General features: G+C 35.1%; 1 protein-coding gene across 2 annotated transcripts; it reads right to left on the reverse strand.

Annotated features, from left to right (window-relative positions):
- Positions 1-1,256: 1,256 nt before the first annotated feature.
- Positions 1,257-3,208, reverse strand: LOC111373154 (beta-1,6-galactosyltransferase GALT29A). 2 transcript variants are annotated; one of them, XM_022995639.1, is made up of 2 exons: positions 2,877-3,208; positions 1,257-2,668 (listed from the first exon to the last, which is right to left on the reverse strand). In XM_022995639.1, the coding sequence occupies exon 2, from the start codon at positions 2,627-2,629 to the stop codon at positions 1,511-1,513; it is 1,119 nt and encodes a 372-aa protein (XP_022851407.1). In that variant the 5' UTR covers positions 2,630-2,668; positions 2,877-3,208; the 3' UTR covers positions 1,257-1,510. The 2 variants fall into 2 exon arrangements, with proteins under 2 accessions (XP_022851407.1, XP_022851406.1); XM_022995638.1 differs by having other exon boundaries at positions 1,257-3,208.
- Positions 3,209-12,680: the final 9,472 nt, after the last annotated feature.

A 12,680-nucleotide genomic window follows, 5' to 3' on the forward strand; every position in this document is an offset into this window, starting at 1 on the left:
TTGATAACATACAGTATACAATTTAGTCCGGATTTCCTGCTGCATTCGTAGGTAGGAGTAATAGTTCTAAAAAGTAGGAGAATATACAATGCCAAGTCTTCATGAGAAGAATCAATAACAATGATACCACAAACATGAGAGAGATCCAAGATCTTTTCGTTGCTGATGAGAAAGTCGTGGGGTTGAACGATCATTTATAGATGCCATAATGATTAAAGCAAACAGTGTGAGGGAGGGTAAAGGAACTTCGAAGCTGTAGAATAGAAGTGTCAGCATAATTAGGAAACATCAGTTCTACAATTGCACATCAGACATAGGAATCATGTAAAAGAGATCTTTACAATCATGACGTTACATTTACCGAGTTTCAAATTATGGTAAGCACACTATAAAGTCAAAACACAAAAGTAAAGAACCTATTCCTTTACACATGACGATCAATGCCGCCTACTTGTGTTAAACCTGTATCAGGAGATGGACCGAAAGGTAAAATAAGCACAGTTTTATTAAGGAAAACTGTTACTGCAATATGTCTCTCATCCAAATATTCGACAGTCCTTGGTTTCGTGTGCTAATCAAGTGAACTTTCCCGGATCAAGTTCATGTCTGTTGTACAGCCGATTGTATCTTCCAACTAATATAAGAGGGATTGAAAGAATCTGAAAACCAAGAGGAAAAGAAAAACAGACACGGCAACTAGGCAAAAAAGCTTTATAGTTGAAAAAGAACAATTACAGCATCCTGTCACATGATGTGGAGATACAACTTATACAGTAGATGCAAAACAATACTTAAAGCAATATGACCTCTTATTAGCACATTCTCAACTGAAACAGATCCATATCCATTTTCCTTTCCCACAAAAGAATCAATGCACCAAACAAAATCAAATGGACTAGTAAGCATTCCATACGTGAATGTCTAAAATATGTAAAACAGATAAAAAGATAAAAAAGCAGTTAGCTGATAACCTGACATTAATCAGTCTTCCTTTTTCAGCATGATAAACAAATGAAGTTGCTTACGTTCATCCTTCATTTAAGCCAATTTTCACAATCTTTAGAACTTTTACTATCAATTTCCACATGAAGGTAATTTAAATCTAGAAGACCTCTTGTATGCTATGAATAACGTGGTAGGGGTCAAGTCTGAACCTCCAGCCTAGGCACAAGGAGGTTCATTTCTTGCAAGTATATATCATGGAAATATTCATTCGTGCATTTATGTGCATTTCAGGTAGGTGGGAAACATGATCCTTCATATGATATATCCCAAAATGGAATACGAAGAAATATGTTATAAGAAATTCCAATTCATGAAACAAAAGTTACAATGCGCTTTGATAACAATTTTACACGTGCATCAAGACTATCTTGGATAGTACAGGGCTGCACAGCAAAACAATTTTCTTTGAACAACGAACTTTCTTCCATGGGACACTACTGGAATGAACAGCCAAGCAAGAACACAAAACATTGTTGTATATCACTCTAGCTAACAGTGGTAAATGTCAGTGATACATAACAACAGGAGGAAATTGAAACTTGTCTGTGATGAAGGGTATCATCTGTGGCTTCTTCACCAAATCGTGATAAAAATCATATTCTGCATCATAATCATGTAGAGAAAGCTCAGCTTTTTGATTGGTATGGTAATGGTGCTTTGCCAATGCCGACTTCCCAAATCCAAAAACACTAACTTTCTCACAAACCCCCAATGCAAGCATAATAGCCTGCATACCAGAGGAGTAATGGAAATTAGCTCCTTCATGAGCCGCCCCCCATTCCACGACATCCTTCCCTGTCTTCTCTACAAACCGTTTCAAAGAATAGTACTTCACAATTCTAGCACATAATACATCAAACCGTGGATCAGTAATGACCAATGGTGGCTTGTGTGAAGAATTACACACCAAATAATCGAAGAAATGCACAGGTTGACACATATACATGATAATAGGCACATTTGTCCCATAGGGATGGCAAAAGCAACCTTTCCTTCGCGCGCACAAGTGTAATACATTACTATTCACAAAAGAAATACTAGTTTTCGAGCCCACATTTTGTTCAAATATCTTCCCTGTCCTTGCGTTGTTCAATCGAATTACAGCCTCATGACTATCAATCAATTCACCATATCCACTCTGCAACAAAATACCACTATTCCCTACCACAGCACAACTCTTGTATTTCTTCCCCAACACCTTATTTCCATTGTATTTATCAAGCGGAACCTTAACTCCATTCACCAACTCCAACAATGCATCTAACTGAAACCTTCTATTTCGGGACCAATCACTCAAATACCTCCTAAAAGTCAACCACAGGCGATAAAACTCTGGCGACCGGAGCTGTACGGAAATGCCTCTAGCTGGCTTCATTCTCACATCAATATTATACTTCTTAGATGACAAAAAGGATCTCTGGCGACCACGCCTTCGAAAATTCCCCTCTAATAACTCCTCAATCTCTTGCTTCAACTGTGATTCACCAATATCAATCGAAGCATATTTCAAAAGAGTCGCGTTAAACACTGGCTTTTCCGGGCTTTTAAAAAGTGGGGCGTCATATTTCAGCTGGATAGACCCATAATGGAGTATAACCCGGACGGTGAGAGTAGTTGCCACCATTATGAGTAGCAGGATGCTGTATAGTGGGCGCAGAGCGCGCTTCATTGAAGAGTACATAAATGGGTTATCAAAATCACAATGATCTGAACTTTCGTTTAAACTATTTGCTAAAAAATGTAGCAAATTATGTGCAAGAATTTGGACGAAATAAGCAGAGATCTAATCTGATTCATGATCAATACGAAACTGGTTCTAATATATATATATAAGCATTTCAAATGAATGAGCTTTAATTCAAGAATCTGACCTGTAACAACGTAGGATCTGCTACAATTATATAAATTCTTGTAGAAACAAAATGGGTTTTAAATAAACTAGAGGGATCTGAGCTAAAAGAGATGAGAAAGAGAGTGGAGCGTGGAATTGGGGGCAGACCTAAAGAAAAGAAAGTAATGAACTGGGGGAATAAAATCTAAAATCTAGATAAAACTTGGATCAACGATTACTTATAGATGGTAAAAAATGTTAATTTAAGCAAAGAATTATAGATGGTAAAGTTTGTGTTTAGACTCTGTTGGAAGTCTGCGGCCATTGAAATGGACATTGATGGCTGGCTGGATCTGCAGGTCTTTATTGAAGGGGAAATATCAACGTACTATCCAATCTATACTTGGTTCTGTGTGGCCAATTTTTCGGGGCATTATTATAAATGACCTGCTACTATTTATTTTTGATAAAATGTCTATTATATCCTTAATGAAATAATTTATCATATATTGCAATTTTTCAAAATAGGATGGGGCTCCACTAATGTGTGTTGGCTGTCGGGCAATCAACAACGTACAGTAAAGTATCATCATCCCATGCCTAGGTTGGACAATATGCTTGATTAACTACATGGATCATCTATATTTTGTGAAATAGATTTTAAATGTTGATATCAACAAATAAGGATGAAAGAAGGATATGAATGGAAAACTATTTTTAAGACTAAATATGGATTGTAAGAACGGTTAGTTGTATGCCATTTGGACATATTAATGTGCCCAGCACATTTTTGAGATTAATGAACCTTGTTTAAAGGTAAATTCTTAGTAGTTTACTTTAATGACATTCTAGTATATTGTAAGAACTTAGATGAACATATCGAAAATTTGATGTGCATGCTTATTGTCTTGAAGCAGGATCAATTTTATGCTAACTTTAAAAAGTGTACGTTGTGGAAAGGGTGTTGAAGTAAATGAGGAGAAATTCCAAGGCATCAAAGAGGAAGTAGTAAGCATAATAATAACCAAGGCAGATTACAAACCTTCTAGGAAAATGGACATCAAGTATTATAGATGCTTAGGTTCAGAGCGTATTGCTTCTCAATGTCCAAACAAAAGGGAAATGATCTTCTGCAATAACGAGGAAATGATGACCAAAAGGTATGTGAGAGATATTAAGAGTCCATGTGACGTGCCACTGCTACATGTTTCAAAATAGGATGGGGCTCCACTAATGTGTGTTGGCTGTCGGGCAATCAACAACGTACAGTAAAGTATCATCATCCCATGCCTAGGTTGGACAATATGCTTGATTAACTACATGGATCATCTATATTTTGTGAAATAGATTTTAAATGTTGATATCAACAAATAAGGATGAAAGAAGGATATGAATGGAAAACTATTTTTAAGACTAAATATGGATTGTAAGAACGGTTAGTTGTATGCCATTTGGACATATTAATGTGCCCAGCACATTTTTGAGATTAATGAACCTTGTTTAAAGGTAAATTCTTAGTAGTTTACTTTAATGACATTCTAGTATATTGTAAGAACTTAGATGAACATATCGAAAATTTGATGTGCATGCTTATTGTCTTGAAGCAGGATCAATTTTATGCTAACTTTAAAAAGTGTACGTTGTGGAAAGGGTGTTGAAGTAAATGAGGAGAAATTCCAAGGCATCAAAGAGGAAGTAGTAAGCATAATAATAACCAAGGCAGATTACAAACCTTCTAGGAAAATGGACATCAAGTATTATAGATGCTTAGGTTCAGAGCGTATTGCTTCTCAATGTCCAAACAAAAGGGAAATGATCTTCTGCAATAACGAGGAAATGATGACCAAAAGGTATGTGAGAGATATTAAGAGTCCATGTGACGTGCCACTGCTACATGTTTCAAAATAGGATGGGGCTCCACTAATGTGTGTTGGCTGTCGGGCAATCAACAACGTACAGTAAAGTATCATCATCCCATGCCTAGGTTGGACAATATGCTTGATTAACTACATGGATCATCTATATTTTGTGAAATAGATTTTAAATGTTGATATCAACAAATAAGGATGAAAGAAGGATATGAATGGAAAACTATTTTTAAGACTAAATATGGATTGTAAGAACGGTTAGTTGTATGCCATTTGGACATATTAATGTGCCCAGCACATTTTTGAGATTAATGAACCTTGTTTAAAGGTAAATTCTTAGTAGTTTACTTTAATGACATTCTAGTATATTGTAAGAACTTAGATGAACATATCGAAAATTTGATGTGCATGCTTATTGTCTTGAAGCAGGATCAATTTTATGCTAACTTTAAAAAGTGTACGTTGTGGAAAGGGTGTTGAAGTAAATGAGGAGAAATTCCAAGGCATCAAAGAGGAAGTAGTAAGCATAATAATAACCAAGGCAGATTACAAACCTTCTAGGAAAATGGACATCAAGTATTATAGATGCTTAGGTTCAGAGCGTATTGCTTCTCAATGTCCAAACAAAAGGGAAATGATCTTCTGCAATAACGAGGAAATGATGACCAAAAGGTATGTGAGAGATATTAAGAGTCCATGTGACGTGCCACTGCTACATGTTTCAAAATAGGATGGGGCTCCACTAATGTGTGTTGGCTGTCGGGCAATCAACAACGTACAGTAAAGTATCATCATCCCATGCCTAGGTTGGACAATATGCTTGATTAACTACATGGATCATCTATATTTTGTGAAATAGATTTTAAATGTTGATATCAACAAATAAGGATGAAAGAAGGATATGAATGGAAAACTATTTTTAAGACTAAATATGGATTGTAAGAACGGTTAGTTGTATGCCATTTGGACATATTAATGTGCCCAGCACATTTTTGAGATTAATGAACCTTGTTTAAAGGTAAATTCTTAGTAGTTTACTTTAATGACATTCTAGTATATTGTAAGAACTTAGATGAACATATCGAAAATTTGATGTGCATGCTTATTGTCTTGAAGCAGGATCAATTTTATGCTAACTTTAAAAAGTGTACGTTGTGGAAAGGGTGTTGAAGTAAATGAGGAGAAATTCCAAGGCATCAAAGAGGAAGTAGTAAGCATAATAATAACCAAGGCAGATTACAAACCTTCTAGGAAAATGGACATCAAGTATTATAGATGCTTAGGTTCAGAGCGTATTGCTTCTCAATGTCCAAACAAAAGGGAAATGATCTTCTGCAATAACGAGGAAATGATGACCAAAAGGTATGTGAGAGATATTAAGAGTCCATGTGACGTGCCACTGCTACATGTTTCAAAATAGGATGGGGCTCCACTAATGTGTGTTGGCTGTCGGGCAATCAACAACGTACAGTAAAGTATCATCATCCCATGCCTAGGTTGGACAATATGCTTGATTAACTACATGGATCATCTATATTTTGTGAAATAGATTTTAAATGTTGATATCAACAAATAAGGATGAAAGAAGGATATGAATGGAAAACTATTTTTAAGACTAAATATGGATTGTAAGAACGGTTAGTTGTATGCCATTTGGACATATTAATGTGCCCAGCACATTTTTGAGATTAATGAACCTTGTTTAAAGGTAAATTCTTAGTAGTTTACTTTAATGACATTCTAGTATATTGTAAGAACTTAGATGAACATATCGAAAATTTGATGTGCATGCTTATTGTCTTGAAGCAGGATCAATTTTATGCTAACTTTAAAAAGTGTACGTTGTGGAAAGGGTGTTGAAGTAAATGAGGAGAAATTCCAAGGCATCAAAGAGGAAGTAGTAAGCATAATAATAACCAAGGCAGATTACAAACCTTCTAGGAAAATGGACATCAAGTATTATAGATGCTTAGGTTCAGAGCGTATTGCTTCTCAATGTCCAAACAAAAGGGAAATGATCTTCTGCAATAACGAGGAAATGATGACCAAAAGGTATGTGAGAGATATTAAGAGTCCATGTGACGTGCCACTGCTACATGTTTCAAAATAGGATGGGGCTCCACTAATGTGTGTTGGCTGTCGGGCAATCAACAACGTACAGTAAAGTATCATCATCCCATGCCTAGGTTGGACAATATGCTTGATTAACTACATGGATCATCTATATTTTGTGAAATAGATTTTAAATGTTGATATCAACAAATAAGGATGAAAGAAGGATATGAATGGAAAACTATTTTTAAGACTAAATATGGATTGTAAGAACGGTTAGTTGTATGCCATTTGGACATATTAATGTGCCCAGCACATTTTTGAGATTAATGAACCTTGTTTAAAGGTAAATTCTTAGTAGTTTACTTTAATGACATTCTAGTATATTGTAAGAACTTAGATGAACATATCGAAAATTTGATGTGCATGCTTATTGTCTTGAAGCAGGATCAATTTTATGCTAACTTTAAAAAGTGTACGTTGTGGAAAGGGTGTTGAAGTAAATGAGGAGAAATTCCAAGGCATCAAAGAGGAAGTAGTAAGCATAATAATAACCAAGGCAGATTACAAACCTTCTAGGAAAATGGACATCAAGTATTATAGATGCTTAGGTTCAGAGCGTATTGCTTCTCAATGTCCAAACAAAAGGGAAATGATCTTCTGCAATAACGAGGAAATGATGACCAAAAGGTATGTGAGAGATATTAAGAGTCCATGTGACGTGCCACTGCTACATGTTTCAAAATAGGATGGGGCTCCACTAATGTGTGTTGGCTGTCGGGCAATCAACAACGTACAGTAAAGTATCATCATCCCATGCCTAGGTTGGACAATATGCTTGATTAACTACATGGATCATCTATATTTTGTGAAATAGATTTTAAATGTTGATATCAACAAATAAGGATGAAAGAAGGATATGAATGGAAAACTATTTTTAAGACTAAATATGGATTGTAAGAACGGTTAGTTGTATGCCATTTGGACATATTAATGTGCCCAGCACATTTTTGAGATTAATGAACCTTGTTTAAAGGTAAATTCTTAGTAGTTTACTTTAATGACATTCTAGTATATTGTAAGAACTTAGATGAACATATCGAAAATTTGATGTGCATGCTTATTGTCTTGAAGCAGGATCAATTTTATGCTAACTTTAAAAAGTGTACGTTGTGGAAAGGGTGTTGAAGTAAATGAGGAGAAATTCCAAGGCATCAAAGAGGAAGTAGTAAGCATAATAATAACCAAGGCAGATTACAAACCTTCTAGGAAAATGGACATCAAGTATTATAGATGCTTAGGTTCAGAGCGTATTGCTTCTCAATGTCCAAACAAAAGGGAAATGATCTTCTGCAATAACGAGGAAATGATGACCAAAAGGTATGTGAGAGATATTAAGAGTCCATGTGACGTGCCACTGCTACATGTTTCAAAATAGGATGGGGCTCCACTAATGTGTGTTGGCTGTCGGGCAATCAACAACGTACAGTAAAGTATCATCATCCCATGCCTAGGTTGGACAATATGCTTGATTAACTACATGGATCATCTATATTTTGTGAAATAGATTTTAAATGTTGATATCAACAAATAAGGATGAAAGAAGGATATGAATGGAAAACTATTTTTAAGACTAAATATGGATTGTAAGAACGGTTAGTTGTATGCCATTTGGACATATTAATGTGCCCAGCACATTTTTGAGATTAATGAACCTTGTTTAAAGGTAAATTCTTAGTAGTTTACTTTAATGACATTCTAGTATATTGTAAGAACTTAGATGAACATATCGAAAATTTGATGTGCATGCTTATTGTCTTGAAGCAGGATCAATTTTATGCTAACTTTAAAAAGTGTACGTTGTGGAAAGGGTGTTGAAGTAAATGAGGAGAAATTCCAAGGCATCAAAGAGGAAGTAGTAAGCATAATAATAACCAAGGCAGATTACAAACCTTCTAGGAAAATGGACATCAAGTATTATAGATGCTTAGGTTCAGAGCGTATTGCTTCTCAATGTCCAAACAAAAGGGAAATGATCTTCTGCAATAACGAGGAAATGATGACCAAAAGGTATGTGAGAGATATTAAGAGTCCATGTGACGTGCCACTGCTACATGTTTCAAAATAGGATGGGGCTCCACTAATGTGTGTTGGCTGTCGGGCAATCAACAACGTACAGTAAAGTATCATCATCCCATGCCTAGGTTGGACAATATGCTTGATTAACTACATGGATCATCTATATTTTGTGAAATAGATTTTAAATGTTGATATCAACAAATAAGGATGAAAGAAGGATATGAATGGAAAACTATTTTTAAGACTAAATATGGATTGTAAGAACGGTTAGTTGTATGCCATTTGGACATATTAATGTGCCCAGCACATTTTTGAGATTAATGAACCTTGTTTAAAGGTAAATTCTTAGTAGTTTACTTTAATGACATTCTAGTATATTGTAAGAACTTAGATGAACATATCGAAAATTTGATGTGCATGCTTATTGTCTTGAAGCAGGATCAATTTTATGCTAACTTTAAAAAGTGTACGTTGTGGAAAGGGTGTTGAAGTAAATGAGGAGAAATTCCAAGGCATCAAAGAGGAAGTAGTAAGCATAATAATAACCAAGGCAGATTACAAACCTTCTAGGAAAATGGACATCAAGTATTATAGATGCTTAGGTTCAGAGCGTATTGCTTCTCAATGTCCAAACAAAAGGGAAATGATCTTCTGCAATAACGAGGAAATGATGACCAAAAGGTATGTGAGAGATATTAAGAGTCCATGTGACGTGCCACTGCTACATGTTTCAAAATAGGATGGGGCTCCACTAATGTGTGTTGGCTGTCGGGCAATCAACAACGTACAGTAAAGTATCATCATCCCATGCCTAGGTTGGACAATATGCTTGATTAACTACATGGATCATCTATATTTTGTGAAATAGATTTTAAATGTTGATATCAACAAATAAGGATGAAAGAAGGATATGAATGGAAAACTATTTTTAAGACTAAATATGGATTGTAAGAACGGTTAGTTGTATGCCATTTGGACATATTAATGTGCCCAGCACATTTTTGAGATTAATGAACCTTGTTTAAAGGTAAATTCTTAGTAGTTTACTTTAATGACATTCTAGTATATTGTAAGAACTTAGATGAACATATCGAAAATTTGATGTGCATGCTTATTGTCTTGAAGCAGGATCAATTTTATGCTAACTTTAAAAAGTGTACATTGTGCATGGAAAAAGTTAGTTTCTTGGTTATGTGGTTAGTGGAGAGGGTGTTGAAGTAAATGAGGAGAAATTCAAAGCCATCCAAGAGGAAGTATCAAGCATAATAAAACCTAGGGCAGATTCCAAACCTTCTAGGAATAGGGACATCAAGTATTTTAGATATTTAGGTCTACAGCGTATTGCTTCTCAATATCCAAACAAAAAGAGAAATAACCTTTCGCGATAATGAGGAATTGATGAGCAAAGGTATGTGAGAGATATTATGAGTCCATGCAACATGTTAGTGCTTCCTGTCTCAAAATAGGATGGGGCTCGAAGAATGTGTGTTGGCTATAGGGAAATCAACAACATAATATTAAGCCCCCGTTAGGCCCCCATTCTCATTCCCATTCTTTTCTCTCTCTCTCTCTCTCTCTCTCTTATTTTCAACCACACAATCTTCCATAAAATAAGATTACACGCAAATAAAAAACTTTTCATTCTTTTTCAACACACATTATTAAAAAAAAAAACTATTCTCACCATTAAAATTTGGCAAGAATGGGGGCCAAACCAGGGCTAAATTATCATCATCTTGTACCTAGGTAGTCATATGCTTGATTAACTACATTGATCAAATAGATTTTGTAAAATAGATCTTAAAAGAGGATATCATCAAATTTGAAAGAAAGTAGAAGATGAATGGAAAACTATCTTTAAGATTAAATATGGATTTTATGAGTGGTTAGCTCCCATTTGGCACCCAGGACTTTCGTATTTTAGATGCTTAGGTTCAGAGTGCATTGCTTCTCAATGTCCAAATAAAAGGGAAGTGATCTTGCGTGATAGTGAGGAATTGAAGAGCAAAAAGGTATACGAGAGACTGTATAAATCCATGTGATGTGCCGGTGCTACTTTTCTCTAAAGAGGATGGGGATGGAAGAATGTGTGTTGACTGTAGAGCAAAAAATAGCATTACAGTAAAGTAAAATCATCATCTAACTAGGTTAAATGTTATGCTTGATTAACTACATGGATCATGTGTATTTCGTAAAATTGATCTCAAAAGCGGTTATCATCAAATTAGGAAGAAAAACGGAGATGAATGGAAAACTGCTTTTAATACTAAATTGATGTGCGTGCTTTTTGTCTTGAATCTATATCAATTTTACGCTAACTTTAAAAAGTTTACGTTGTGCATGGAAAAAAGTTTCTTGGTTATGTTGTTAGTGTAAAGGGTAGTGAAGTAAATAAGGAGAAATTCAGAGCCATCAAAGAGGAAGTAGCCAGCAAAATAAAACCCAAGTGGATTCCCAACCTTCTAGGAATATGGATTGTGAGGAACTTAGATGAACATTTAGAACAGTTGATGTGCATGTTTATTGTCTTGAAGCAGAATTAATTTTACCCTAACCTTAAAAAGTGTACGTTTTGCATGCAAAAAGTTATTTTTCTTTGTTATGTTGTTAGTGGAGAGGGTATTGAAGTAAATGGGTAGAAGTTGACATCTAAAAGCATAACTAAGGTTAGAAGCTTTCATGGTTTAGCTAATTTTTATAGGCATTTTTTCAAAGATTTTAATGCACTTTCCACATCAATCAATGGGATTGTAAAAGAGTTTAGGATTTCATTGGGACATTGAGCTAGATCATTCATTTAATACTATTGATAGGTTTGGCTCTACACCTATTTTAGCACTACTTAACGTTAAGAAATCTTTTAAGATTGAGCCCCTGTTTGGCCCCCATTTCTTGGTAATGAAAATGGGTGAAATAGTATTTTTTTTTTCGAAAAATGAGTGGCTGAAAAAGAGGGAAAAGTTTTCTATTTACGTGTAATAATATTCTATGGAAGATTGTATAGTTGAAAATAGGAGAAAAATAGAATGTAATGGAATGTAACTTAATGGGGGCCAAACAGGAGCTGAATGTGATACCTCAGGTACATGAATTGGCATTATTTTAATGTAGGATATGATTGAGCTTATTTTAGTGAAAAGCCAATGAGGCAACTTTGAACTATCCTACGGACAAAGAGCCTTGGAGACACGGCAGTGCTACATATGGCCTGAGGAGTTTGTAATCCATACCAATCATGAGTCATTGAAACACTTCATTCCTTGTTGAAAAATGCTAAATGTAAGTTTTCTCCATGAGATTTGTGTATACCTTTATCTGTTCTTAGTCAAACTTGGGTTGATGTTCCTATGGACTTTGTGTTGGGATTGCCAAAAACTAAAAGGGGTAGAGGTTCCATAAATGTGGCAGTTGATAGGTTTAGTAAGATGACACACTTCATTCCTTGTTGTAAAACAGATGATGCAACAAATATAGCTGACTTATTCTTTAAAGAAATAGTGCGACTCCATAGGATATCTAGGAGTATTGTGTCTGATAGAGATGTTTAAGTTCCTTTGTTATTTTTGGAGCGTTTTGTGGGAAGTTGAATCAAATATTATATTCTACTATTTGTCACCCACAAATAGATGGACAAGCTAAGGTAGTTAATAGGACATTGACAGAACCGTTGTGCACTACAATCAACAAGGACGAGAAAAGTTTGGAGGTTTGCTTGCCATGTGAGTTTGCATAATTGGGATGCATTCTACTACTTCTTATATTCCTTTAAAATTGAATATGATTTTAATCCACTAACTCCTTTGCCATGTATTTTTGTACATGTGACGAAGTTTGTGCTGTTAGGT

This window comes from Olea europaea, unplaced genomic scaffold (assembly GCF_002742605.1).
Source record: "Olea europaea var. sylvestris unplaced genomic scaffold, O_europaea_v1 scaffold1075, whole genome shotgun sequence".
Lineage (NCBI taxonomy): Eukaryota > Viridiplantae > Streptophyta > Magnoliopsida > Lamiales > Oleaceae > Olea > Olea europaea.

Bases quoted from the DNA above. Each gene is read 5' to 3' on its own strand.
- LOC111373154 (XM_022995638.1), bottom strand. From the start codon at position 2,686: ATGTACTCTTCAATGAAGCGCGCTCTGCGCCCACTATACAGCATCCTG.